The following is a 26,945-nucleotide window of genomic DNA, read 5'->3' as shown; positions in this document are numbered from 1 at the left end:
AAATAGCATACTAGAGATGCACAGTTAATGTTGTAATTTAAAATCAGTTGAAAAAAAATCCTTTATTTAGTAAGAGTACCCGGTTGATTATATTCATGTGTTCATTTGTTTCAGGGTGGTTTTTTGGGGCGGAGGGGGCTAATACTTTAGTTTTTATTACATAACACTCTTACACTGTTCCAAAAGTCAATACTGCAATGCAAGTTACATAAATGGGTCTGCTTTCATGCCTATCCCTTCTCCATTCCCTCTTGCCTCCACTGGTAGTCATTTTTCAGATTTTTATTATTTTTTTAAAAAATATAAGCATGTATTGGGTTGGCCAAAAAGTTCATTATGGAAAAACCCAAACGAACTTTCGGGCCAGTGCAGTATTTTCTCTTTCTCCCTTTCTCTTATTTCTTATTGTTACTGAGATATTGCTTTTAGGCCATTTTAGTGGACAGGGGTAAGAAACGCACACTGACACAACTTCACTCCACTTCTTCAAAGTCAGCATTACAGTCTTCTGCATCTTGCCATTTTTTGTTTGTTTGTTTTTTGTTTTTTTGCGGTACACGGGCCTCTCACTGTTGTGGCCTCTCCCGTTGTGGAGCACAGGCTCCGGATGCACAGGCTCAGCGGCCATGGCTCACGGGCCCAGCTGCTCCGCGGCATGTGGGATCTTCCCTGACCAGGGCACGAACCCGTGTCCCCTGCACCGGCAGGTGGACTCTCAACCACTGCGCCACCAGGGAAGCCCCATCTTGCCATTTTCTACTCAACCATACATCCTGGAATTCACTCCATAGCAGCCTATGGAGATCTTCCCCCCTCCTCTTTTACGTCTGCACAGTAATACATCAGAGTGTATTCCACCAGTTACCTACTGCTAGTCACTCCAATTTTTCATTTTTGCGAGCATGGCTGCTACAACCCTGCACATACATAATTTTATACTTTTGCAATTCTACCGTTGTGATGTATTCCTAAAAGTGAATATTGCTGGGTCAGTGAGGAAATGCATTCCCCATTTTGCTGGATGCTGACAAATTCCATTCTTCAGGAGTTTTACCATTTTTCATTCCCACCAGCAATACCACTGAGCGTCTTACTTTCTCCACAGTTTCACCCAAAAAGTATAATGCCAAATTTTGGGGGTTTTTTTTGCCATTCTATTAAGTGAAAACATGGTGTTTCAGTACAGTTTTAATTTGTATTCTACTATTATAAGCATATTGTCATGTTTAATGTATTACTTCTACTCCTTTTCTGTTATCTAAAACCTACTCTTTATCATTATTAAATCTTTCCTTCTGCATTCTTTTCTTTTGTTGTCTTTCTACCTTTTTGAGTATTCACTTATTTTCATTTTCATTGATGTAAACATTTGATGCTAAAAATTTTCTTATGATAAAAGCTTTGGCTATAACACAGATGTTCACGTGGCATATCCAGTCTGCCACCTGTTTTTACAAAGTTTTGTTGGAACAGCCAGATAAACCTGTTTATACATTGTCTACGACTGCTTTCACACTACAATGGAAGAGTTTGAAAGCTGCAAGAGATCATATGATCTGCAAACTTTAAAGTATTTACTATCCATCCTTCTGTAAAAAGAGAAAAAAAAAGGTTCACTGACCCCTGCTATAATGTATGGATTCTGATGTGTCATGTCAAGTAACCTAAAAATTCTACTTGAATTCTCACTTTAAGCCAAGAGTTGTTTGGCAGTATGTTTGTTAGTTTCCAGGTGGAAGGGCCTTTTTTTTCCATTTTTTTGTACTGATTTTTAGTCCAAAAATGCTCTATCAATTTGGGGGGAAAATTTTGGAGAGTTTTCTTTATATGTCAACAAAAAATCATTTTTTCATCAATGCTCCACATGCTTTTTCAAAGATGGTGTATTCTCCCATATGCAATATACAGCCATGAGATCCTCCTTTTGGTTGTGTTATTTAGGTCTTAAATAGCCTTATAAAATTTCTGTCCACTTGACCTATCTTCAACTGAGATTTTAAGTCTTCTTTTACTAATTCTTATTGACTCTCCTGAAACTGTTTTAAAAAAATCAAAGTTGTCATTAATATCCATGTATCCAATAATACATCTTCATTAAGACTTGCAGCTTGTAACCTTAAAATGTTACCTCTTATGATTTCTAGCCTGAGTTCTACCTTGTGCACATCAAAATAGTGACCTCTGTTTTCCTTTTATTTGATTTGTCTGGCGTATCTTTGCCTAACCTCTTATTCTTAACTTTTCTGAGTCTTTCAGTTTTGTGGTTATATCTTTTGTATAGAGCACAGAGGTGGCTTTCTGTGCTATGTTAATTAACCTGAAAATACTTTTTTCTCTTAAGAAGCCAGTTAAGCTCATTTAATGATATGCCTGATATGGTCTCAATTCTGTCAGAGAGAATATATAAATGATCTCACTGTGTTTATTTCCTTTGTTCTTTTTTTCCCCTTCCGTATTTCTTTTGGTATCTAGAAAGGTTTTGGTTTTTGTCCTAATGGTCCCTTTTTATGTGAATACCTTTATATAACCTTAGTTCTCTCTTAAATACTGTCTATTGATTCCCTAATATAAACAATATAGAAATTAGCTCTTTTCTTCCTCTCATACCATCTCTGCACTGCAACCCCCAGCATCTATTTAAAGTAATAATATTCTTTGATGCCCTGGTGAATTTCTATAAGGCAATCAATGAATCTATTAAATCATTTCTTGGTTGTCTGAAATTTATTCTCTAATAGCTTTCTCAGGAAAGATTTATGTGAACTATATTCCTTAAGTTCTTGAATAACTGTAATATATCTACATTGTCAGAGCATATAACAAGTACATACTACTTTCTCACCCTTTCTCCCGCTTATTAAATTCAGTTCTACAGTTAGACATAAGAATTCCCTGCAGAACATCTTCCCTGTTGTTTTCTTGGCATAAGACATTAATATACAGACTCAACAGCATGGTATTGGCATAAAGACAAATAGATCAATGGAACAGAACAGAGAGGCCAGAAATCCAGACATACATGGACAATTAAATTGACACTTGACAAAGGCAGTGCGGTACAAAAAGAATAGCTTTCTCAGCAGCAGTGGTGGAATAATTAAAATATCCACATGTAAAATGAACTTGGATCCATGCTTTATACCACATATAAAAATTAACTGAAAATAGATCATTGACCTAAAAGTAAAACTTAAAATTATGAAACTTCAGGGAGAAAACATTTGTGTTAGGTAAAGATTTCTTAGATACAGCACAAAAGGAAAATTAAAATAAGGTAAATTGGACTTTATCAAAATAAGAAATTGGGGATACTTGAAGAAACAACTAAGGCTGGTATACAAACAACATGAGATGAATCTAGAAACTCTTTGTTTTGCCAGAAAGAAGTGTTCAAAAATCAACAGGGGTGTGTCAAAGGACAAGATGTTAACTTGAACAATTTGATTATCAAAACAAAAAATTAAAGAAATGGATTATTACATATTAAATAAAAAATTTCATAAGCCCATAATGATATATAAATAAATGGAAAAGGAAAATGTCACTGAAACAGTAAATTATCAACCGATAAGCATGGAATGATATAAAAATCACCATTTTGCAATATCACAGTAATAACTGATGAAAGCATGAATCAGCAGTAGATGCCCATCAAAAAAGTTTTTGGGAACAGAATATTCACACAGACCCCAAAGTACCTCACAGGATGTTACGTATTAATTACAAAGGGGAGAAAAGACATCTTTAGGGTGGAGAAATCTGGCATTCACCCCCTTAAACAAGTCATCAAAGCCAACACCAATAATAATGGGACAGAATGAGATCATGGTTTCCTAATGTAAAGCACTGAAGGACACATCATTTATGCCCAAAATGCTGCTTCAGTCTGGTTACAATTAGGAGAGAGAAACCATACACTGAGTTTGAAAAAAGAAGTTTAATATAAATAATTGTTAACCACATGAAGGAATTGGGTTAACAAAACTGGTCAGTAAGACGTAGAGAGAACTCTAAAGAATACAGGTATAATATCAGACATGATATGATACAATATGGCATAATAGCCACTACCTCTAAGGCTGAGACAGAATGCCCAAGGAAGTATTTTCCCTCCAGGGCTGATATTAGACTTTGGTGGAGAAGGCACAGCGAAGGCTTGCACTTTGGTGCTGCACCAGAGGGATTTGTTGGAGATCCAGTCTTTGGAACTCCACAAATGTATTCTATGGAACGTGCTGGCAATCTGTATCTTGGATTCTCACAACATCCCCTCCATCCAAAAACAAAAACAAACAAAAAAACCCCACAACTGTTTTTTTGTTGTTGTTGTTGAAAGGCAATATTGGGACTATTGGCAAAATCTGAATATGTATTATGTATTAGGCAATAGTGTTGTATCATTGTCAAATTTCCTAAATTTGGTAACTATACTGTGCTTACATACAAGATTATCTTTGCATATGTCAAAACTCATCAACTTGTATATTTTAAATACGTGAGGCTTACTGTATGTTTAATCTTATCTCAATAAAGCTTAAAAACACTTTTAAGAAGAGAATCTCTATTCTTCAGAGACACATTGATATGTTCAGGGCTGCAGGGTCATGATATTTACAATTTACTCATATGGGTCAGAAAAAAACAACCAAGTATACTAACATGAGAAATTTAAAGAAAATATAGCAAAATCTGGTATCCTTAGTAAGGGTACATAAGAACAATACTTGCTAAGTTCTTAAACGTGGTCTTTATGCTTGAAAATCAGTTGGTTGGATACAGTCTCAACTCACATTTCCTTTCTGTGAAAATCTTAAAATCTTTACTCCACGGTCTTCTGGACTCTAATGCTGATGTTGGAGTCTAATGATAATCTGACATTCTTTCCATTATAAGTGATGTAGTCTTTTTGTATAGCTGTCCAAAGTGTTTCTTTTTCTTTAAAGCCCTAGAACACGTTTCAGTGGTACTTGTTCTGTTTCAATTTTCCTAGGCACATGGTAAGACCTTTTAATACAGATGTTTATCATCCTTTCAACATTTTCTCAGATTGTAATTTTTTTCTGTTCTGTTGTTTTAGTATTCTTCATATTATAAACATCCATTTATTTATGGGTATGTGAATATAAGATCTTGTCACTTTCTCTATGAATTTCTTTGATCTCCTTCTCTACTTGTTTGATTTGTTTTCATCTTTTTCCATCCTTTACTTTAAAAAAAATTATTTACTTTTACTTTTTATTTTTGGCTGTGTTGGGTGTTCGTTGCTGTGTGCGGGTTTTCTCTGGTTGAGGTGAGTGGGGGCTTCTTTTCGTTGCGGTGCTGGGCTTCTCATTGCGGTGGCTTCTCTTGTTGCGGAGCACGGGCTCTAGGCACACAGGCTTCAGTAGTTGCGGCACGCAGGCTCAGTAGTCGTGGCACACGAGCTCTAGAGCGCAGGCTCAGTAGTTGTGGCGCACGGGCTTAGTTGCTCCATGGCATGTGGGATCTTCCCGGACCAGGACTTGAACCCATGTCCCTGCATTGGCAGTTCTTAACCACTGCACCACCAAGGAAGCCCCCATCCTTTACTTCTTTTATGATAGTTTCTAGAGTGTCTATTCATTCAAGAACTTTCTGGTTTATTTTCATTTCTGAAACACTTCTAATTTTATTCCTTAACTGTCAGTTTTTCTTTTCATGACATCCTATAGCACAGCCAACTCATTTCTAAACTTTTGTAATTACGGTTTATGCTGTTTTTACATAACATACTGTTTTATTTGTAGAAATAGGTTTCATTATATCTCTACTTTAAGACCTAGGTACAATGCTATCTCAATTTCTTTAGATCTATTACTGAGGGCTATTGTCCTTTTTTCTTATGTAATATTTTTGAATGGTGTAAAACCACAGTAGATTCCATAATTCATAACAAGGGATTTTCCTGTATTTATAAGAGAAGTTTCCTATGTAGAGGTTGTTTCCTAGATTCAGAGTTCTAAGGTTTCCTCTTACATTTTTACCACAAAGTATTCAAACCTATGGTAACTTAGTGTAACCACTTCTCTAATATTTTCTGAAATCTGCCTCCTCTGGTCCCCCTTCCCACATGTATCTGAACCTTCTCTCTTCTTAACCCCTAAATTCCTATCCTAGTCAACTTGTGTTTATTTGCAGCAGTTTTTTCTCAGCATGGGGCTCTGTTCTTTTCACTGAATATTTCCAAGCTCCCCCAGACTTTCCTGTGGCAAACTCTTTGCTTCATTTCAGACTCATGTTAACCGTCTGTGGACCACACGTTGAGTAGCACTACCCTGAAACACTCTGCTGCTTCAGAGAAGGCATACAGGTATCACTATAAATTCTGACCTCTAGCAACAAACATGATCTATAATCATACTACGTTTTACTGGGAAATGCCACCCACTTTGAGGACACACAGAGAAACCTTCTATATTTATGCCTTTTCTTGCCTTCTGTCCTGTTCACAATAAAGAAAACATTTCTTTTCCTATCCAGCCAGTCACTAATCTCTCCACCATGCCTTGGATCAATCCTATCCTATCTTCTCAGAAGCTCACACACTCACAAATCTCTTCTTTTGTATATTTAATAGCTTACTTGACTGGATCCCAAAACAGATCTACTATATGACTGAGCAATTCCACTCCTGGGTATATATCTGAAAAAAACAAAAACACTAATTCAAAAAGACGTATGTACCCCAATGTTTATAGCAGCATTATTTATAATCGCCAAGATACAGAAACAACCTAAGTGCCCTTCAACAGATGAGTGGATAAAGAAGATGTGGGGTGTGTGTGTGTGTGTGTGTATACACACACACAGGAATACTAGTCAGCCATAAAAAAGGACAAAATTTTGCCATTGGCAGCATCATGGATGGACTTGGAAGGCATTATGCTAAGTGAAATAAGTCAGACAGAGAAAGACAAATACTGTATGATATCACTTATATGTGGAATCTACAATAATACAACAAACTAGTGAAAAAAAAAAGAAGCAGACTCACAGATACAGAGAACAAACTAGTGGTTACTACTTGGGGTGGGGGACAATATAGGGATAGGGAAGTGGGAGGTACAAACTACTGGGTGTAAGACAGTATTACAAGGATGTATTGTACAATACAGGGAATACAGCCAATATTTTGTAATAACTGTAAATGGAGAGTGACCTTTAAAAATTGTATAAATAGGGCTTCCCCGGTGGCACAGTGGTTGGGAGTCCGCCTACCAATGTGGGGGACGCGGGTTCGTGCCCCGGTCCGGGAGGATCCCGCGTGCCACGGAGCGGCTGGGCCCGAGGGCCGTGGCTGCTGGGCCTGCGTGTCCGGAGCCTGTGCTCCGCAGCGGGAGGGGCCGCAGCGGTAAGGGGCCCACGTACCGCAAAAAAATATATATATATATATATATATATGTAAATAATAAATAAATAAACATGCTTAAGCCTTTCCTATTCACAAAAAAATAAACAAGAAATATTCCTCAGCTCCCATTTTTTTCTCCCCAGGTACTGCCTTATCCCTTTCCTCTCTCCCTTCAGAAGTAAACTTTTTTGTTTTGTTTTGTTTTTTAACAGAGTTGGTAAACTCTTCCATCTATATCTCTTTACCTCCCACTCACCCCAATATGGTTTTCCCTTCTATCTCTCTACCAAAATAGTTGTGTCCTGCGAGCCACAACTACTGAGCCCACGTGCCTAGAGCCCGTGCTCCGCAATGAGAGAAGCCACTGCAATGAGAAGCCCGTGCACGGCAACGAAGAGTAGCCCCCGCTCGCCGCAACTAGAGAAAGCCCGCACGCAGCAACGAAGACCCAACGCAGCCAAAAAAAAAAATTCCTAAAGGTTTGTCCTAGGTGATCTCTACACTCTACTTTCCAAGAGTAGAAGGGAAGGAAACAGAGGGAAGAAGGGAAGGAAACAGAGGGAAGACAACAAGGAGACCAAAAAGGAAGGGTCAGGGAAGTGGGAGAACTTGAAGAGCAAGTCTAGAAGATTGATGAGGACAGGAAGAAATGTAAATCAACATATACCAGTACAGAGACAGACAGACACTAAGAATCTCATGTGCTTTAGGCTCTCTTCCTGGTTATGCTTAATGCTGATATATATAGTCAAGAGATCCCAGGGAGACTATTTATCCATAATCAAAGATCTTCTGGTAGTTCTTTGAGGAATAGGGTTGTTTTGCAACTTCAAAGAAGAGAATTTGAAAAATGTTTTTAAAGACTAGATAAACATGCAAAAACACTGAGGCAATTCAGCTGATATTTATATGTTCACGTGTTGTTTTAAACACAAATATTTGAACATGCACCCTACATATATATTATGTACATATGCTAAAGTACTAGTGTATCTTGTACATAGTAAATCACATAAATATATTTTTAAAGAATGAAATAAATGCTTTTAAATGTACTGCTAATCATGAAAGCTTCATACCGTTACTGGCTAATGGTCCAAGATGTGATATATACTTATGGCACAGTTCATTAACATAGAGGATGTCAATCAATTTCAAAGAGTCTTCTTATTAATTTTGAAACTTTTAGGCCCAATTCTTGTTAGACCTAGTTAATCATTGCTGTCAACTTCATAAGACTGATGAAGAGCCTATAAAGGATCAGTTCTGCCATTCTATGCTGCTATGCTTGCAAAATTAGCATTATCTTTATCACAGCTGAATTATGAGACTTCAAAGGTTCAAGTAATTTAAGCCTGGTGGGAAAAATCACAACTCCATCAACTCCACACACCTGATAAAATTAAACACAAAATGAGGCAGCAACGGTTACAAGCTTTCTATAGAACATGGATCTCCTTGCCTGCTAACCTACCATTGACTGCATATTCAGGTATCAAGAATGCAAGTATCTATCCCCCTACAAAACACTGAAAAAGTCATTAAATATGAGCAGCCCTGATTTCTCTGGGCTCAGTTTTCTGTATTTTCCTAAACAGGGTAAGAACCAAGCCAACAGTACCCAACCTTGATTACAGACTTAAATGGAACTATCTCTACACTTTTAATTAGAATTGGGATCACTTTTTTTTAAAGAATTTATAATTTTTTTAATTGAATGAAGTATAGTTGATTTACAATGTTGTGTTAGTTTCAGGTATACAGCAAAGTGATTCAGTGTTTTATATACACATATAAAGTATATATATATTCTTTTTCAGATTCTTTTCCATTATAGGTTATTACACGATACTGAGTAAAGTTCCTTGTGCTATACAGTAGGACACTGTTGTTTATCTAGTTTACATATAGTAGTGTGTATGTGTTAATCCCAAACTCCTAATTTATCCCCCCACCTTTTCCCCCTTTGGTAACCATAAGTTTGTTTTCTATGTCTGTGAGTCTATTTCTGTTTTGTAAATAAGTTCATTTGTATCATTTTTTAGATTCCACATATCAGTGATATATGGTATTTGTCTTTCTCTGACTTAGTATGATAAACTCTAGTTCCATCCATGTTGCTGCAAATGGCATTATTTCATTCTTTTTTATGGTTGAGTAATATTCCATTGTATATACATACCACATCTTCTTCATCCAGCCATCTGTCAATGGACACTTAGGTTGCTTCCATGTCTTGGCTATTGTAAATAGTGCTGCTATGAACATTGGGGTGCATGTATCTTTTCAAATTAAGAGTTTTCGTCTTTTCCAGATATATGCCCAGGAGTGGGATTGCTGGATCATATGGTAAAACTCTATTTTTAGTTTTCTAAGGAACCTCCATACTGTTCTCTATAGTGGCTGTACCAATTTACATTTCCACCAACAGTGTAGGAGGGTTCCCTTTTCACCACATCCTCTCCAGCGTTTATTATTTGTAGACTCTTTTGATGATGGCCATTCTGACCAGTGTGAGGTGATTCCTCATGGTGGTTTTGATTTGCATTTCTCTGACAATTAGTGATGTTGAGCATTCTTTTCGTGTGCCTGTTGGCCATCTGTATGTCTTCTTTGGAGAAATGTCTACTTAGGTCTTCGGCCCATTTTTTGATCAGGTTGTTTGTTTTTTTGATATTGAGCTGTATGAGCTGTTTGTGTATTCTGGAAATTAATCCCTTGCCTGTCACATCATTTGCAAATATTTTCTCCCATTCTGTAGGTTGTCTTTTCATTCTGTTTATGGTTTCGTTTGCTGTGCAAAAGCTTTTAAGTTTAATTAGATCCCATTTGTTTATTTTTGCTTTTTTTCCATTACTCTAGCAGACAGATCCAAAAATACTGCTACGATTTATGTCAGAGTGTGCTGCCTATGTTTTCCTCTAGGAGTTTTATAGTATCCAGTCTTATGTTTAGGTCTTTAATCCATTTTGAGTTTAGTTTTGTATATGACATTAGAGAATGTTCTAATTTCATTTTTTTACATGTAGCTGTACAGTTTTCCCAGCACCAATTATCGAAGAGACTTTTTCTCCACTGTATATTCTTGACTCTTTTGTGGAATATTAATTGACCATAGATATGTTGGGGGGGGGATCATTTTTTATGGCTATTGCACATGTGCCCTACATCTTATAATTTAGGGATTTCCAGACTGCTGAAACCGAGGGGCTTTTTTGAGTGGCATCCATATGGAACTTCTCTAGGAATGGAGATTAGACCCTAACTTCACTAGGGTCCTGGTAATGGCCTACCATGATCTTCAGTCTTTTGACAGTCATTTTAGTTAAAAACAGATGTGAAAATCCATAAACTTACTTATCCAAATTGTGTTACAATTTGTGGGAGAAAAAAAACACAACGGGGTCTGCAGTAGAGAAATCCCATTACCCCCAGGGCAGCTGTGTATAGTTTTGTTTTTTTCTTTTATGAGAAGATTTATTCCTAGTTCTAGGTCCCAATCTTCCAGGGCTCTAAGCACAATTACACTTGGTGGGTAGGTGAGGGGAGACCCATTCAGATACAGCACAAGGGACTGCCTAATTTTAGAGAGCAAATGAGGATTATTCGCATTCCATTTGCTAAACCATGTATTCCCTGGGGCTACATATGCCACACTTATTTCTAACTCACACAAAGGTACCTTTTGGACTTGCATCAGCCCTGACTCCTACCTCAGGATACTTTGTGTACAATATGTGCAATGCAGCCAGTTAACATGCTTATTCATGTGACCACAACAATGTACACATCAAGTACTTTCCAGCTTAATTTATGCAAATAAGTTCTAATGTTTTCCTTCACCTCACTAGAATTTTATTTCATAATGCAGCACACATCCCATTTTAGAGACTACTGGTCTAGTGCATACTTGAAAATGCACATAAAATTTGAGAAAGGGGTCAAGGTAACAGGAAGACACGAGAGATGTGTGCATCTAGGTGATACTTTAAATTGGTGCGGTCTCTAAGAAAAATTAAAGGGACAAATCTAAGGATCTAAGAACCAAAGTTTGTTGATTACCCACCTTTGAGTATATGAAAAAAGTGCAATGTGATTAAAAAATGGACTTCGGACATCAACTCTTCACCAGGACAGAGTAACCAGTACCAAGACAAGCTTGCCTGACATGAATAACTATATGTACTGGGAAGAATAAACTCAGGAAATGAGCCCCTATAATATCTTGATTGTCTGCCTGGGAACTATATCCTGACCATGGTACAGGGAACTACAGGCTCAGCAGAACACAGCTTAGGAGCCAGGGGAAAATTTGGGCTGTGAAACAGATAAGCACTGGAGAGAAGGGAACTGCACAGAGGAAGGGTGCCAGGAGTCTATGTAGGGTTTCTCCAAATTCTTGGCTGAAGGCTACCACTCATGTGCAGAGTGAGACTTACCAGAAGTCTACCAGAGAGCAGCTGCTAAGGGATTGAGAGAGCAGCAAAGATACTAGAGGCCCAGCAGGAACAAAGAGAAAATAAATAAAAAGATGGTAATCTTAAATTGGACCATACTAATAAATTACTTAAAATGTAAATGAATTAAACGATTAAAAGCAAAATTTTACAACTTGGATAAAAAAGCAAAACACAACCATACACTATCTACAAGAGATACACTTTAAATATAAAGGTCAAAAATAAAAGGATGGAAAAATAAACAATTTAAACACAAAGATAAGAAAACTGGTAGCTATATTAATATAAGACAATGCATAGGTCATGAAATAGTAGTATGAATGATAGAGAAGAACATTTCGCAGTGTTGAAAAGGGCAGGCGATTAATTCATCAGTAAGACAAAGCTTCAAAATACTTATAGCAGAAACCAACTGAATTAAAGGAATAAAGAGAGAAATCAGCAATCATGATTGAAGATTTAAACATTCTTCTTTCTATAACTGACAGAACAAGCAGACAAAAACAAAAACAACAACAAAGGGACTTCCCTCGTGGTGCAGTGGTTAAGAATCTGCCTGCCAATGCAGGGGACATGGGTTCAAGTGCTGGTCCGGGAAGATCCCACATGCCACAGAGCAACTAAGCCCATGCGCTACAACTACTGAGCCTGCACTCTAGAGCCCGTGAACCACAACTACTGAGCCTGTGTGCCGCAGCTACTGAAGCCCATGCGCCTAGAGCCTGTGCTCTGCAACAAGCCACTGCAATGACAAGCCCACGCACCACAATGAAGAGTGGCCCCTGCTCACTGCAACTAGAGAAAGCCTGCGTGCAGAAACAAAGACCCAATGCTGCCTAAAATAAATAAATAAATTTAAAATATGTACAGCTTTAAAACAAACAAAAAACCAAACGTAACAACAAAAACAATAAAAATATAATTTTTTTACAACACTATCAACCAACTTGACCTAATTGACATTTACAGAACACTACTCCCAACTGTAGAATTTAAATTCTTTAAGTGCACATTCACCAAAATAGATGATATGCTAGAATATAAAATGTCTCAATAAACTTCAAAAGATTTAAACCCTACAGAGCATATTTTAATACAATGAAATAAGCTATCTAGAAAATCCCCCATAAGCCTATAAATTAACACACTTCTAAGCAACCCATTGGTCATAGAAGAAATCACAAGAGAAATTTTTAAAATTTTTAATGGAATGTTAATAAAAACACAACACAAAATTTGTTTGAGGTGTCTAACACATGCTTAGGGAAAAAATTGTACCTTTAAAGCAGAGACAATAAATAAAATTAACAAAGCCAAAAGTTAGTTGATAAGCCCTTAGTAATAGTAACCAAGAAAAAGAATAAATATGAATTACATATAGAAACAAAAGAGGGGATATCATTCAACTCCTGAAAACACTAAAAGGATAACGGAATATTGTGAACAAACTCATGCCAGTAAATGTACAAACTAGCTGAATCATATAATTTTCTTCAAACAATTTACCAAAATGGATTTGAGAAGAAACAAAAAATCTGAGACCCCTATCTCTATTAAAGACACTGAATTCCTAATCAAAACGTTCCCCGTAAAGAAAACTCCAAGTCCAGGTGGATTCACTGGTGAATTCTGTCAAGTATTTAAGGAAGCATTCATAGCAATTTTACAAAAACTCTTTCAGAAAATAGAGATGGAGGGAACACCTCACACCACATTTTGAGGTATTACCTTGATACCAAAATCAGATAAAAACACAAGAAAAGGGCTTCCCTGGTGGCGCAGTGGTTGAGAGTCCGCCTGCCGATGCAGGGTACACGGGTTCGTGCCCCGGTACAGGAAGATCCCAGATGCCGCGGAGCGGCTAGGCCCGTGAGCCATGGCCGCTGAGCCTGCGCATCCGGAGCCTGGGCTCCGCAACAGGAGAGGCCCCAACAGTGAGAGGCCTGCGTACCGCAAAACAAAACAAAACAAAAACAAACAAAACACAAGAAAACCATATCACCAATGTTCCCCATGAAGAAAAAACAAAAAAAACCACCCCAAAACCCCTTAAAGTGTTAGCAATTCAAATCCAGAAGTACACAGAAAGGATAATACATCATGACCAAGTGGGGTATACACCAAGAATTCAAGACTGGTTTAACATCTGAAAATCAATGTAATTCACCACAGCAACAGAAAAAAAAGAGAAAAACCATATGATCATTTTAATAGATACAGAAAATGCATTTGACCAAAATTTATCATTCATTCATGATAAAAAAAAAAAAACCTTCAGTACACTTGGAATAGAAGGGAACCTCTTAATTTTGATAATGGGCATTTATAAAAAACAAACAAGCTAACATATTAGTGGTGAATGACTGAATGTTTTACCCCTAAGATCAGGAATAAGAAAAAGGATGTCATCTCTCATTTAATATTGAAATTAAACTTCTATTCAATATGCTACCAGAAGTCCTAGCTAGTGCAATAAGGGAAGAAAATGTCAGAAATTATAAAGGATGGAAAGAAACAAGTAAAACTACCTGCAAGTAACATGAAAGTCTATGTAGAAATTCCTAAGGAATCTACAAAAAACTACTAGATTTAATAATTGAATTTAGCAAGAGAGTAGCATACAATCAATATATAAAAGCCAATTGTATTTCAATATATTAGCAATAATTGGAAATGAAAAATTTTAAAACACCAATTTCAATATTGTTAAAGAACATTATCATAAAATATTTTAGAATAAACTTCACAAAAATTGCCCAAGACCACTATAAGAGTACTGAAATTAAAGATCTAAATAAATGGGAAATAAAACATGTTCATGGATAGGAACAGTCAATATCGTTAAGATCATTCTCCCCAAATTGATATCTAGATTCAATGTAATTCCAATCAAAATCATAGCAGACTTTTGTGTAGAAATTGATAATTCGATTCTAAAAACTTGTAAAGAAATGCAATGACTTTAAAGGGCCAAAACAACTTTGAAAAAGAATAAAATTGTCCAATTTCAAAATCTGCTTAAAAAGCTAAATTAAAAATTAAAAAAACATTATTAGTACTGAACGAATAGATCAATAGAATAGAATAGAGAGTAGAGAAACAGAACCATACATGTATGTTCAACTGACTTTTTACAAAAATGCCAAAAGTAATATAATGGGGAAAGTACTCTTTTCAAAAAATGGTGCTTTAACATACGGTTAAAAACATAAACCTCAACCCTTAACTAGCACAAAAATTACCCAAAATATATTACAGATCTAAATATAAAAGCTAAAACTATAAAAGTACTGAAAGAAAAGACAGGAGAAAAATCTAAGTAAACTTGGAGTAGGCACAGAATTGTTAGGACACTAAACTCACTAACCATAAAAGAAAAAGAAATTATAAACTAGATAAAATTTAAAACTTCAGCTTTTCAAAAGACACCATCAATAAGAAGGTATAGTCAGGGAGTTTAGGATGGACATGTACACACTGCTATATTTAAAATGGATAACCAACAAGGACCTACTGTACAGCACAGGGAACTCTTATCAATGTTATGTGGCAGCCTGGATGGGAGGGGAGTTTGGGGGGAGAATGGATACGTGCATATGTATGGCTAAGTCCCTTTGCTGTGCACCTGAAACTATCACACTGTTAATTGGCTATACTCAGAAATAAAATAGAAAGTTAAAAAAAGAAAAAGAAAATGAGGGACTTCCCTGGTGGCCCAGTGGTTAAGACTCCACGCTTCCAATGCAGGGGGCGCAGGTATGATCCCTGGTCGGGGAACTAAGATGCCACATGCCGCATGGTGCAGCAAAAAAACAAAAAAGAAAAAAAGATGAACAAGCAAGCAAAAGGAGTGGAAGAAAATACCTGCAATATATGTATGTAGACAAGCGCCAGGAAACTGGACATATATGAAGAATTTTTACTTTTCAGTAACAGGCCTAATCACCTAGTTTTAAAAATCTACAAAAGCCTTAAACTGAAAATTTACCAAAAATGAGTAAGAATAGCCAATAAGCACAGGAAAAGATGCCCATTATTATTCATCGGGGAAATGAAAATTAAAATCATGAGATACCTCTTCAAACATGTTAGAACGGCTAAAATTAAAGACTAACACCACCCAAATTAGTGAGGACGTTAACGCGAATTCTCATACACTGCTGGAGGGAATGCAAAATGGTACACCAGGGTAAACATACACTTATGACACAAACCAGGAATTCCAATTCTAAGTATTTACCCAAGGAAATGAAAACATATTGACATAACGACTTGTCTACAAATATTTATAACTGTTTTCTTCATAACAACCCCAAACTGAAATCAATAGTAACTTTCATCAACAGGTGAATATTGTATACAGATCTTAAATCTTAAATCCTGTCATTATATATTGTACTCGAAATGTGATTAATACTTTTCTCCAAGAACCAAAAGAAATCAGCTCCCAGAATTGATAGTTATATCTTACAGACTGCCAGTTAATAAAGAGAGAACTGATGGACTCATATTTTACTCACTTGACCCCTTTCAAAAGTGTGCTCTCAGTATTCTTTAAAAATAGCTCTTAGAGCTTGCTACTCTTTGGCTGAACAGTACATCCACACTACAAAATATTGCACAATGTTGTAACATTTCTCCAAGATCAGTTTGTCTCCTGACTTCACGTACCAATATGTACCTAAAGAAAATGTTTTCTAAGCTCTTCCCTCTTTCCTGGACATTACTGCATACTAAGAAAATGAAAGTCGGGACTGAGGTAGTAAACCAACTTTAGCTTGTGGTCACTCACCCTCATTCCTTCCAACTGGTAGCCTTACAAAAGTTTGAACCGATGTTCTCAATGGAGGCTTGGTGGCTAGTGTAATTGTGTCTAAGCATTTACAAATTATATGTTTGTTGCTATAAATTAGCTTTGTTTCTTCTTTAAAACAGTCAAACCATTATGTTGAGTTTTGTAAAAAATACGTGTTAGAAAAGACTTGCTTTCTATAAATTTCATTTAGGATATAACAAAGGGAGCAGCAAAAAGTACTTAATAGAAAGGGAAACTAGGTCTGATACTGTGGAGAACACTACACCTTGAATTTTTAATTTTCTAAAGAATCCTCTTTGATCAACTGTACTTTGGAATATAATACAGCTTGAGCTAAAAAAAACCTCAACCCCCCCCCCCCAAAAAAACTAGGGTTTATGATTATACTCTAGAACTCTAAAATTATGACATATTGGGCTCTCTGGGGTGAGAGGCCTAGAAATCTAGATTCTCAACAAGAATACCAGGTGATTCTAGTAGAGCTAAAATTTGAAAACCCCTATCTAAATCTAAAAGAGTATAATTGCAACACATGTGGCTTCAACAAAACTTGTTTGGCCTACTGAACGGGTCTACAGTGAGTGAGTGAGTGAGTGAGTGAGTGTGTGTTTAATTACTTGCCAATATCTAATGCTAGAAAAACTTTACATAAAATCCAGACTCCAGACTTCTCGTTAAAAAATAAATAAATAAAAGATCCTCCAACCCTGGCCCTGTGCTATCACAGGACAATCTGGGGCAGCTAAGTACCGTTTGCTCCCCTTTCCTTTCACTCCCCACCATTCCCTATTATTTTACCCCAGGCTCATAGTTCTCCATCTCAATTACTTGCTTAGCTCCTGAAGGTATTGTAGTTTGACCTATGATGCCTGTACCCACAAGTTCATTAGGAGAATGAAGAACAGAGATAATCAAATGAACCCTATTTATTTACAGTTGATCCTTGAACAAGTTTGGGGTTAGGAGTGCTGACCCGTCCGCAGCTGAAATTTCGAATATAACTTACAGTCGGCCCTCCCTATCACCAGTTCCGCATCCTCGGATTCAACCCACCACAAATCTTGTACTACTCTAGTATTTGCTATTGAAAAAAATCTGTGTATAAATGCACCCTTGCAGTTCAAACTGTGTTGTTCAAGGGTCAAGTGTAGTTCTGAAATATATTGCCTAAACTTTTGTTACAGCTAGTATTAAAATAAGATTGCAAGGAGAGAGGAAGGGAGAAAATATTCAAGTTATTAAGACTCAGGATAGTATTTTTAATTTATTGAAGATAGCCCTAACTATTTTTTAGAGGTGTATGTGAAAGTATCATTTAACAAAGGCTGCTTCTTTCTTAGTATAAAAACAAAAACATTATCTTCCAATTTAAATGCTTTCCTGAACTCTTGCTTACAATACAAACACAAAGATAAAAAATATTTGGAGACTGGAACATTTTGAGAACTCTACATAATTGCAAACTTGCCTCAGAGTTGAGGATCAGAGCTTTTATTACCCACGTTCTCATTCATTCAGATCTAAATGTCATGGCCTGGCACACAATACATCTTAATTCTAGAATTATGCAAAATTTAGTTCCTAATTGGCTACTGGCCCATTTAATCATTTAAAATATAAATAAAAGAAACCCTTAAACGTGTCTAAAAATTAAGAACTAAAATTTAAGTTTCACCTGTACTAACTTCCAACAGGTGGGCCATGTCAGAGCAAATCAGCGTGAAGGATCTGAGATTTTACCCTACTTGTAAACTAACAAAGTAGCTTACCACGGATGCTGGTTGAAGACAGGAGACTTGTGGGTCAGATACAAAGGGCAGTTTGTTACTTCCAGTAATAATATAAGCCAAAGTGTCAACATTTTTGCACTGGTTTCCAGAGGCCCGGTTCCCACCTGGCAAGGTGAAGAGGGGCAGTTGATGCTTGCACAGGCAATGGGTTGTGTTGCAGAAGAGGAAACCTAAGCCTAGGGAACCCTCATCTTTTATGATGGGCAATAAGCATGCCTGCCTTTCACTCCAGAAGGAGACATCTATCTTTATTATACTGCACCAAATGCATGGGTATTCTTTGCTCTGGTGGAAGACACTATCTCTACCTTCCAAGGCTCTTCCTTATACAAACATCCTTTAAAAACAGAAACAAAGGGCAGTCAGTACCTCCCCTGGTAAGACCTGCAGAAACAGAGAAACCCACGGAAAACTGTCTCAACTAGACACTGTTCCTAACATATAATTAAATCAAGAATCTAACACTACAACCTATTTAAAAGCATCAATTTCATATGTTCTTTGACCTAGCTCAACTGTTTAATCTGCATTTTATCTCTAATTAAATCAACTAGTCCCTTAAAAAAGGCAGTATATATTAAAAATGAATTATTTCCACTTATTTTGTATTTTTTAAACGGAGGTGCTCAAATATTTCAATATAGACATTTAAAACCTCAATTATTCTACTAGAAACAATTTACTGTGCTTACTTTAAGTGTTTCAAACCTGTTAACGTTAGCAATGGGAACTACCTGTCAAAAGTCTCATCATATAGTAACAAACACCACAAAGAGAACTTCAACATTTCCAGCTGCTGTCCACAAAATACAAGAAAACGCAGCACCCCAAATCACTTTGTTGTTTCTCTTTACCATTTACAGTCTCAAAATAAAATCTCCGAAAGAGAAGGAAAACAAAACACCGTCTCTTAGTTCCTTTGTCCCCATCGGAGAGGAGAGAACTGGGGGCTCATTAAGGTAAATAACCCAAAACATGCAAGACAAAAAATAGACGGCATCAGATCTGTAATCAATCATCAAAGAAAGTCACCATCACTTCATCTTTATCCCTCCCTCCCCCTCTCCAGCTCAAATAACATGGGTACGTACGAGATGATTAGGATCACATGGACCTGGACAAAGCTTTGGGGAGGCAGAGGGCAGCGGTTAACTAGATGCAGTAGTCAAAGGACCCGAGATACAGACTACAGCAGACTCCGACAGAGGTTTTCAAAAGTGCGGGTCGCATGGGCCATGCACCGGGGGGGAGAATGCTGGGGAGCAGCAGCAGCAGCGCTGCCAAGTCTACAGCGCCGGTGGAAGTTGCTCGCGGGGCGCGCGGTACGCCGCACAACGCGCGGGCCCTCCATGTCACCGCCGGCAGCACAGACCCTCCTCGCCCCTCCCCCGCCGCGCACCCCGGGCGGCGGCGACATGACAGCGGGTCGCTGCGCCGCTCCAGGGCGCCGGCCTGCCCGGGCTCTCCACCGCCTACCGCGCCCGCACCCGCCTCTCACCTTGGGTAGCGAACGGCGAGGAGCCGCTGACCGGCGAGCCGGGGGCGGGGACGGGCGGCGGGGTCTCGGCCGAGCCCAGCATGGGGGCGGGCAGCATGAGGTAGCGCTGGGGCGCGGGCAGGCAGCGCTGGCAGAAGGAGTGCAGGCAGGGCAGCAGCTTGGGCGCCCGGCTCTGGATGTTCTGGTGGCACACGGCGCAAGTGTCCAACAGGTTGAGCCGGGCCGCCTCCCCTCCGCGCTCCGAGTCGGGGCCCTGCCGACTCTCGGCCTCGTTCTCCCCGCTCGGCGGAGCCGAGGGCCCCCCGGCGGCCGCCGCCGAAGCCGCCGCGGCCGCCGTCGCCGCCTTCTCTACAGCCACCTCCATTGTCCTGCCCCCGCCGCCGCCGCCGCCGCCGCCGGGAAAGGAGGAGCGGGTTCTCTGCCCGCCGCCGCCCCCGACGACTTCCTTCTCTTTCTCCTCCCAGGCCGCCCGGGTGACTCGTAGGAGAGGGAGGGAGGCCAGGGCCAAGAAAGCCTCCTCAGGCCCCGGGGATCCGCCTCCCGGGTGGCGCGGCCGGAAGAAGGGGATCTGTCAGTGGGGACTGCTCTTCGAACCGGAGAGGCTGCGCCCCGTCCGCTTCGCCAACCGCCGCTGCTCTCGTCAAAACCGCCCAGCCCGCCCTCGCCTCCCGGCCTTTCTCTCGGGCCCCAGGACCCACCTCAGGCCCCGCCCCCTCCCTCCCTCTCCCAGCAACCGAGGCGACTGCAAGGAGTGCGCTGCCCAATAGCCGCCGCGCCTGGCCGGGGGGCGGGGCGTGCGGAAGCCCGCGAGGCTCGGACGGCCGCTGCGGGAGGCTGAGAGGTGGGAGGTAGCTTGCCCAGCCCCGCCCACCGAGCTCCTGGAACCGCGGCCTCTGATTGGGCCTTTGTGTGTGTTTCGCTCCTCTAAAAAGATTAAGGGTTCATTTGTTAACGATCGACCACCTAATTCGGTCCGCCTGTGTTAGCTCCTCCTATGGGGCGGGGCTTCACTGTGTCTGCCCGACATTGTAAATTAAGTAACTGCTGCTAAAAACTCATTTTACTACTGCAGACAGGGGTCCTGTAGGAGGAATAAATATGGTGGGAGGATAGAAGGATGACGAAGTGGAGAGAGTGAAAAGCAAAGGAAAGAATTTTAAAAAACGGGAAAATGTTGTGTAGAAAAGATGTTGTGGAGGAGGTATGGATTTTGCCACCTGAATTTACTCATCTCTATGATGAATTGCGAGCATGAAGAGTAAGAGGGGAGGTTCTCTTGCAAGTCGGGAATTTTTAAAGGGTTTCCCCAATGAAAAAGGTGAAATTAATTTTTAAAGTCAGCGATTTGCTTTTTAAGTGAATAAAAATGGTTCATTTTCCAAGGAGTTAATATATAAAGATTGTTTGAAAGTGTTTTATTGCATAAACATGGCATCATTACAAGAAATAGAAACAAATGTCAATACTGATAGCCAAATAATTCTAAAATATTATTTTTCATCCCCCCAACCCCACCCCACACTTATATCAGAAGTTACACATATTTTCACTCTAAAAATGGCCAAAGGGCAAACTCTAGGCATCCTAGCTCTCCCTCAAGACCTTACCTTTCCCAAATTATTCCTCTCCTAGCAGCCTCTTTCCCAAACAGATCCTTAAATCCAATTTCCATAGGCCTCCAGAGTGAAGTTTTCCTTCTTAATGACATTCAAGGGCTATTTATTTCGTATAGTAGTAGTTTCTTGAACCTTAGTTTGCATAAGAATCACCTGGCAAATTTACTTAGACGCTGATCCTTGGACCCCTCCCCATATTCAATTTTAGCAGCATTTCCTGATTGTGATGTGGATGGTCCAGGAACAGCTTTAGAGCAACAATTTTCTTATCCCACCTGTTATCCCTCCAAATTTCATCCCCATACACCTCTTAAGCTGAAGCTCCCACTACTTTATGCTCCAGCAATTTTAACTCTTCCCTGCTTTGGACATGCTTTTCCCCTTGTTTTGAAATGCCCTTCCCTCTGTACCCTATGTTTTTGTAGCTGTACCTTGAAAATCTTCATATAGTAGGAAAGCAAATTCTGCATTAAAAGTAATGCTTTTAATATGCTAATAATTCATTGTAGAGGTGGTATACAGGATTCAAGCAGATGAAAGACAAGTGCCTTGTATTCCTTCAGATGATGGCAGTGGAGGAGAAAAGAATAAGAAGTAAATTGGGGAGGCTTGTTTGGAGAGAATTCCATGCAATTTAATACAACCCACTAGTTCAGTTTCTCAAATCATCATGGATAATCAGTTTTAGAGAAAACTATTTTCCATATTCTTAGATTTCCTAGTCTCATGTAATTAAAACAATCATGTTTTACTTTGTTCAAATATATACGGCTTCTGGGTTTTTTTAAGTCCAGAAAATGAATTTATTGTTTTAGGGGTTTTTTTGTTGTTTTTTTTTTGCCGTACGCGGGCCTCTCACTGATGTGGCCTCTCCCGTTGCGGAGCACAGGCTCCAGACGCGCAGGCTCAGCGGCCATGGCTCACGGGCCCAGCCGCTCCGCGGGACGCGGGTTCCTCACGGACCGGGGCACGAACCCGTGTCCCCTGCATCGGCAGGCGGACCCCCAACCACTGCGCCACCAGGGAAGCCCTAGGTTTTTTAAATCACAATTATCTTATCTATATATCGTCCTCCCAAATGTATTGCAAAAATATTTCACAGAGATCCACACTTATTCTTCCTTAATTACAGCTCTCTATTGCCCTCTCTTTTTCTATAATTTCTATGGCTCCCCGCTGCATCCAAGGCTCTCCACAATTTCATCCCTGCCTGATAGCCTCATTCGATCTTCCTGCCTGATCCTCACTGCTTTCGCATACCCATTCTAAGCTTCAGCCTAATTGGATGGCTTGTCATTTTCTAAACTTCACCAGCACCACTTCTATCACCACTTCTTAGAGAGGAGATACAGGTTGCCTGTGCTGGAAGAGAAGGGAGTCTGCAAGGAGAGCAAGAGCATTAGATGCTGGTGAGGATTTCTCACACCCACCCCTTAAAAGGTAGCAATGGTTGGAAATTCTTGAACTTCCAAGGAAGTTTAACAAAATTATTTTTGAGTAGAACTCTCAGACCTGTTGTGACACAGGTTTGGACAAGAAGAGTTTGAGAGTACCCCTTCGCTCAATCTCCTATAGCTTTAAAGGAAAAAGGAAAGATTGCTGTCCCTTCAGTAGTAGTCCAAAGGTTTGGACGACTTGAGGCTTCATTGTTAGGACAAGGAGGATGCAGTGTGCAGGGACCAAAGACTGTCCTGCATTACCTCAGCGGCTTCCGGAGAGATGTCAGCAGTCGAGAACCAATGGAGGCAAGGCACATTCTATGTATGCCACCGTAAACCAAGGATGCCCAAGGACCCAGTGTCTCTCCCACATATGCCATGGCCCTATTTCGGCCTCGGATCTTCAAATTGGTCCTAGATAGAAGGAGAATGAATATTGTATTGACTGACTTAAAATCTGAAATGATGACCAAAACCAAAATAGAAACAAAACCTAAAGTAACTGAGAATATGACTAGATTAAATTTTCTGCTATCAGAAAAATGTTAAATTCCGTTATTTAAAAAAAATGTTTATAGGGAATTCCCTGGCGGTTCAGTGGTTAGGACTCTGCACTCTCACTGCCGAGGGCTGGGTTTGATCCCTGGTTGGAGAACTAAGATTCCACAAGCCACAAGGTGAGGCCAAAATAAAATAAATAAATAAATATTTTTTAAATTAAAATAGTTTATGGTCTGTGTACTACTTGGTGATGCAGTAAAGGGTTAACTCAGTGAGGGTGGGTTACACAATCATCCTACATATTCAACAGAAAGAACTGGTCCTTGAATAACTCCTGGGAGATGATCTCTGAACTGTTATCTTACCTAATAAGAGTATGTTTGTAAGTTTGAAGTTTTGAGCCACACTCTATCAGTTTGATCTGATACTAACAAGGCTAACACCGGTTTTTGCATACCTGAGGCCCTGGGCCATGCTGTGTCAGTTTGACCTCTGAGGGGCTGGAGACTAAGTAGTTAAGATCAGTTACACAGGTGCTACGTGGCTTCACAACTTACCCCCAATTAAAATCCTGGATATCAGGGCTTGAGTGAATTTCCCTGGTTAGCAACATTTTGCACGTGTTATTATGTAGTTGATTGGAGAATTAAGGCTACTTGTGGGATGCCACTGGGAGAGGACAATTGGATTCTTGCTCCTGGTTTCTCCTGGACTTTGCCTATGCACCTTTCCCCTTTGCTGATTCTAAGCTGTATTCTTTTGCTGTAATAAACTGTAACTGGGAGTGTAGAAACTTTCTGAATCTTGTGAGTCCTTCCAGCAAATCACTGAAACTGAGGGTGGTCTTGGGGACACCCAACACAAAAGGCATGTTATTTTTTCCTACTAGATTATAATTCCTTGAGGCTAAGAACCATTTCTTCTCTTCTGTATTCCTTTAATATCTCACATGTTTCATGGAGGCCAAAAATCTACAGCTTGCTTCCTCCTGCTTTAGTCCTCTCATCCTCTGCTCCTTTCCAACTATTTGCCTTGATTATGGTTCCTTTCCTCAAATGTTTTGCTCTTGTGAGCCATCTGCAAAAGAGTAAGTAAGGTCCAGGACAGATATTTGCAGGTGATTTTCCATTTCCCTGAACACCTCTCCTCCCCAATGGTTTTTTTTCTTCCAGGTAAATCATGTTTTCAGAATGTTACCTGCAGAAGAAAAGAAGTTGGATATGGGCTAGAGAGTAATAGGAGAAGGGGTATATTCATCCCCTTGTTTGAAGGACATGTGTAACACAGAGGGCTGTAAACTGAATATTGACTCATGAGGCTCTAGTCAACTTACTACCTTTCTGAATAGTTGGAGAGAATCAGCTTAAGAACTGAAAACAGGGACTTCCCTGGTGGTCCAGCTAAGACTCTGTGCTCCCAATGCAGGGGGCCCAGGTTCGATCCCTGGTCAGGGAACTAGATCCCACATGCTGCAACTAAAAGTTTGCATGCTGCAGTGAAGATCCTGTGTGCTGCCACTAAGACCTGGCACAGCCAAATAAATAAATACATAAATTTTTTTTTAAAAAAAAAGAAGAACTGGAAACAATACCTGAGCAAACTGTTCTGGGACTATGTGGGGGAAGAGAGAAGCTCCACATTTTAATAGTCTGCCTGCTCTGTGAAGGCACTTTTTTTTTTAATTGAAATATAGTTGACTTACAATGTTGTGTTAGTCTCAGCTGTACAGCAAAGTAATTCAGATATATATATATAAATATATATATACATACACAGATATATGTGTATATATACGTATATTCTTTCTCAGATTCATTTCCATTATGTTATTACAAGATATTGAGTATAGTTCCCTGTGCTATACAGTAGGCTATTGTTGGTTATCTATTTTATATATAGTAGTAAGTATCTGTTAATCCCAAGCACCTAATTTATCCCTGCCCCCCATCCCCCTTTCCCCTTTGGTAACCATAAGTTTGTTTTCTATGTCTGTGAGTCTATTTCTGTTTTGTAAATAAGTTCATCTGTATCATTGTTTTTAGATTCCACATATAAATGAAATCATATATGCCCAGGGGTGGGGTTGCTGGATCATATGATAATAAATAAATAAATATTTAGTTTTTTAAGGAGCCTCCATACTGTTCTCCATAGTGGCTGCACCAATTTACATTCCCACCGACAGTGTAAGAGGGTTCCCTTTTCTCCACACTCTCTCCAGCATTTATTATTTGCAGACTCTTTGATGATGGCCATTCTGACCAGTGTGAGGTGATTCCTCTTGGTGGTTTTGATTTGCATTTCTCTGATAATTAGCAAAGTTGAGTATCTTTTCATGTGCCTTTTGCCCATCTGTATGTCTTCTTTGGAGAAATGTCTATTTAGGTCTTCTGCCCATTTTTTGATTGGGTTTTTTTTTGGATGTTGAGCTGTATGAGCTGTTTGAGCTGTTTGTGTATTTTGGAAATTAATCCCTTGTCAGTCGCATCGTTTGCAAATATTTTCTCCCACTCCATAGGTTGTCTTTTCATTTTGTTTATGGCTTCCTTTGCTGTGCAAAAGCTTTTAAGTTTAGTTAGGTCCCATCTGTTTATTTTTGCTTTTATTTCCATTACTCTAGGAGATGGATCCAAAAAATATTGCTGAAATTTATGTCAAAGAGTGTTCTGCCTATGTTTTCCTCTAGGAGTTTTATAGTTTTATAGTATCTGGTCTTACATTTAGGTCTTTAATCCATTTTGAGTTTATTTTGTATATGGAGTTAGAGAATGTTCTAATTTCATGTTTTACATGTAGGTGTCCAGTTTTCTCAGCACCACTTATTGAAGAGACTGTCTTTTCTCCATGGTCTATTTCTGCCTCCTTTGTCATAGATTAATTGACCATAAGTGCATGGTTTTATTTCTGTTCTATTGATCTATGTGTCTGTTTTTCTGTATTGGGTTTTATTATGAGGTTAGGGATTGCAGAGGGGGAAAAGAAGAAAAAAGCAATGAAAAACTCAATAGATCAAGAGTAGATCAATAAGAGGACCAAGAAAAAGAAAAAGAAAAGAGGGTGAGAACAAGGAAGATAATAAAGGAACAAATGAAGGAAAACAAACAGAATAAAGGGAAAAAGCAACAGCTGTCACAGGTAACATAAGAAGAGAAGAAAAGGAAAAGTGTAGTAATTAGGAGCTATAAGGAGAATGAGGAGATCTGTGACCCTCTGTGAAGAAGGGGCAAATAGTGAAAGATGAGTGATTGGACCAAAGCAGGAGATGGAAAGGACTCTGAAGATGACATGGTTTATTCTTTATTCGTCAAGCTTTTTTTTTTTTTTTTTTTTTTTTTCGTGACGTGGGCCTCTCACTGTTGTGGCCTCTCCCGTTGCGGAGCAATAGGCTCCGGACGCGCAGGCTCAGCGGCCATGGCTCACGGGCCCAGCCGCTCCGCGGCATGGGGGGTCCTCCCC

The 26,945-nt window shown here is 39.2% G+C and overlaps 1 protein-coding gene across 2 annotated transcripts in view; it reads right to left on the bottom strand.

Moving 5' to 3' along the window:
- TRIM24 (tripartite motif containing 24) overlaps window positions 1–20,500 on the bottom strand; it is a 91,167-nt gene extending 70,667 nt beyond the window's left edge. For both annotated transcript variants that reach the window (XM_007466598.1, XM_007466599.1), the window contains exon 1: window positions 19,934–20,500. In XM_007466598.1, the coding sequence (XP_007466660.1) occupies window positions 19,934–20,297 (364 nt within the window). In that variant the 5' untranslated portion in view covers window positions 20,298–20,500. The remainder of the gene's footprint in view (window positions 1–19,933) is intronic.
- Between the last annotated feature and the right edge of the window lie 6,445 nt (window positions 20,501–26,945).

The sequence above is a fragment of the Lipotes vexillifer genome, unplaced genomic scaffold, assembly GCF_000442215.2.
Source record: "Lipotes vexillifer unplaced genomic scaffold, Lipotes_vexillifer_v1.1 scaffold71, whole genome shotgun sequence".
NCBI classification, from domain to species: Eukaryota; Metazoa; Chordata; class Mammalia; order Artiodactyla; family Lipotidae; genus Lipotes; species Lipotes vexillifer.
The sequence above is the reverse complement of the archived record's forward strand: the minus strand, read 5'-3'. Positions and strand labels throughout refer to the sequence as shown.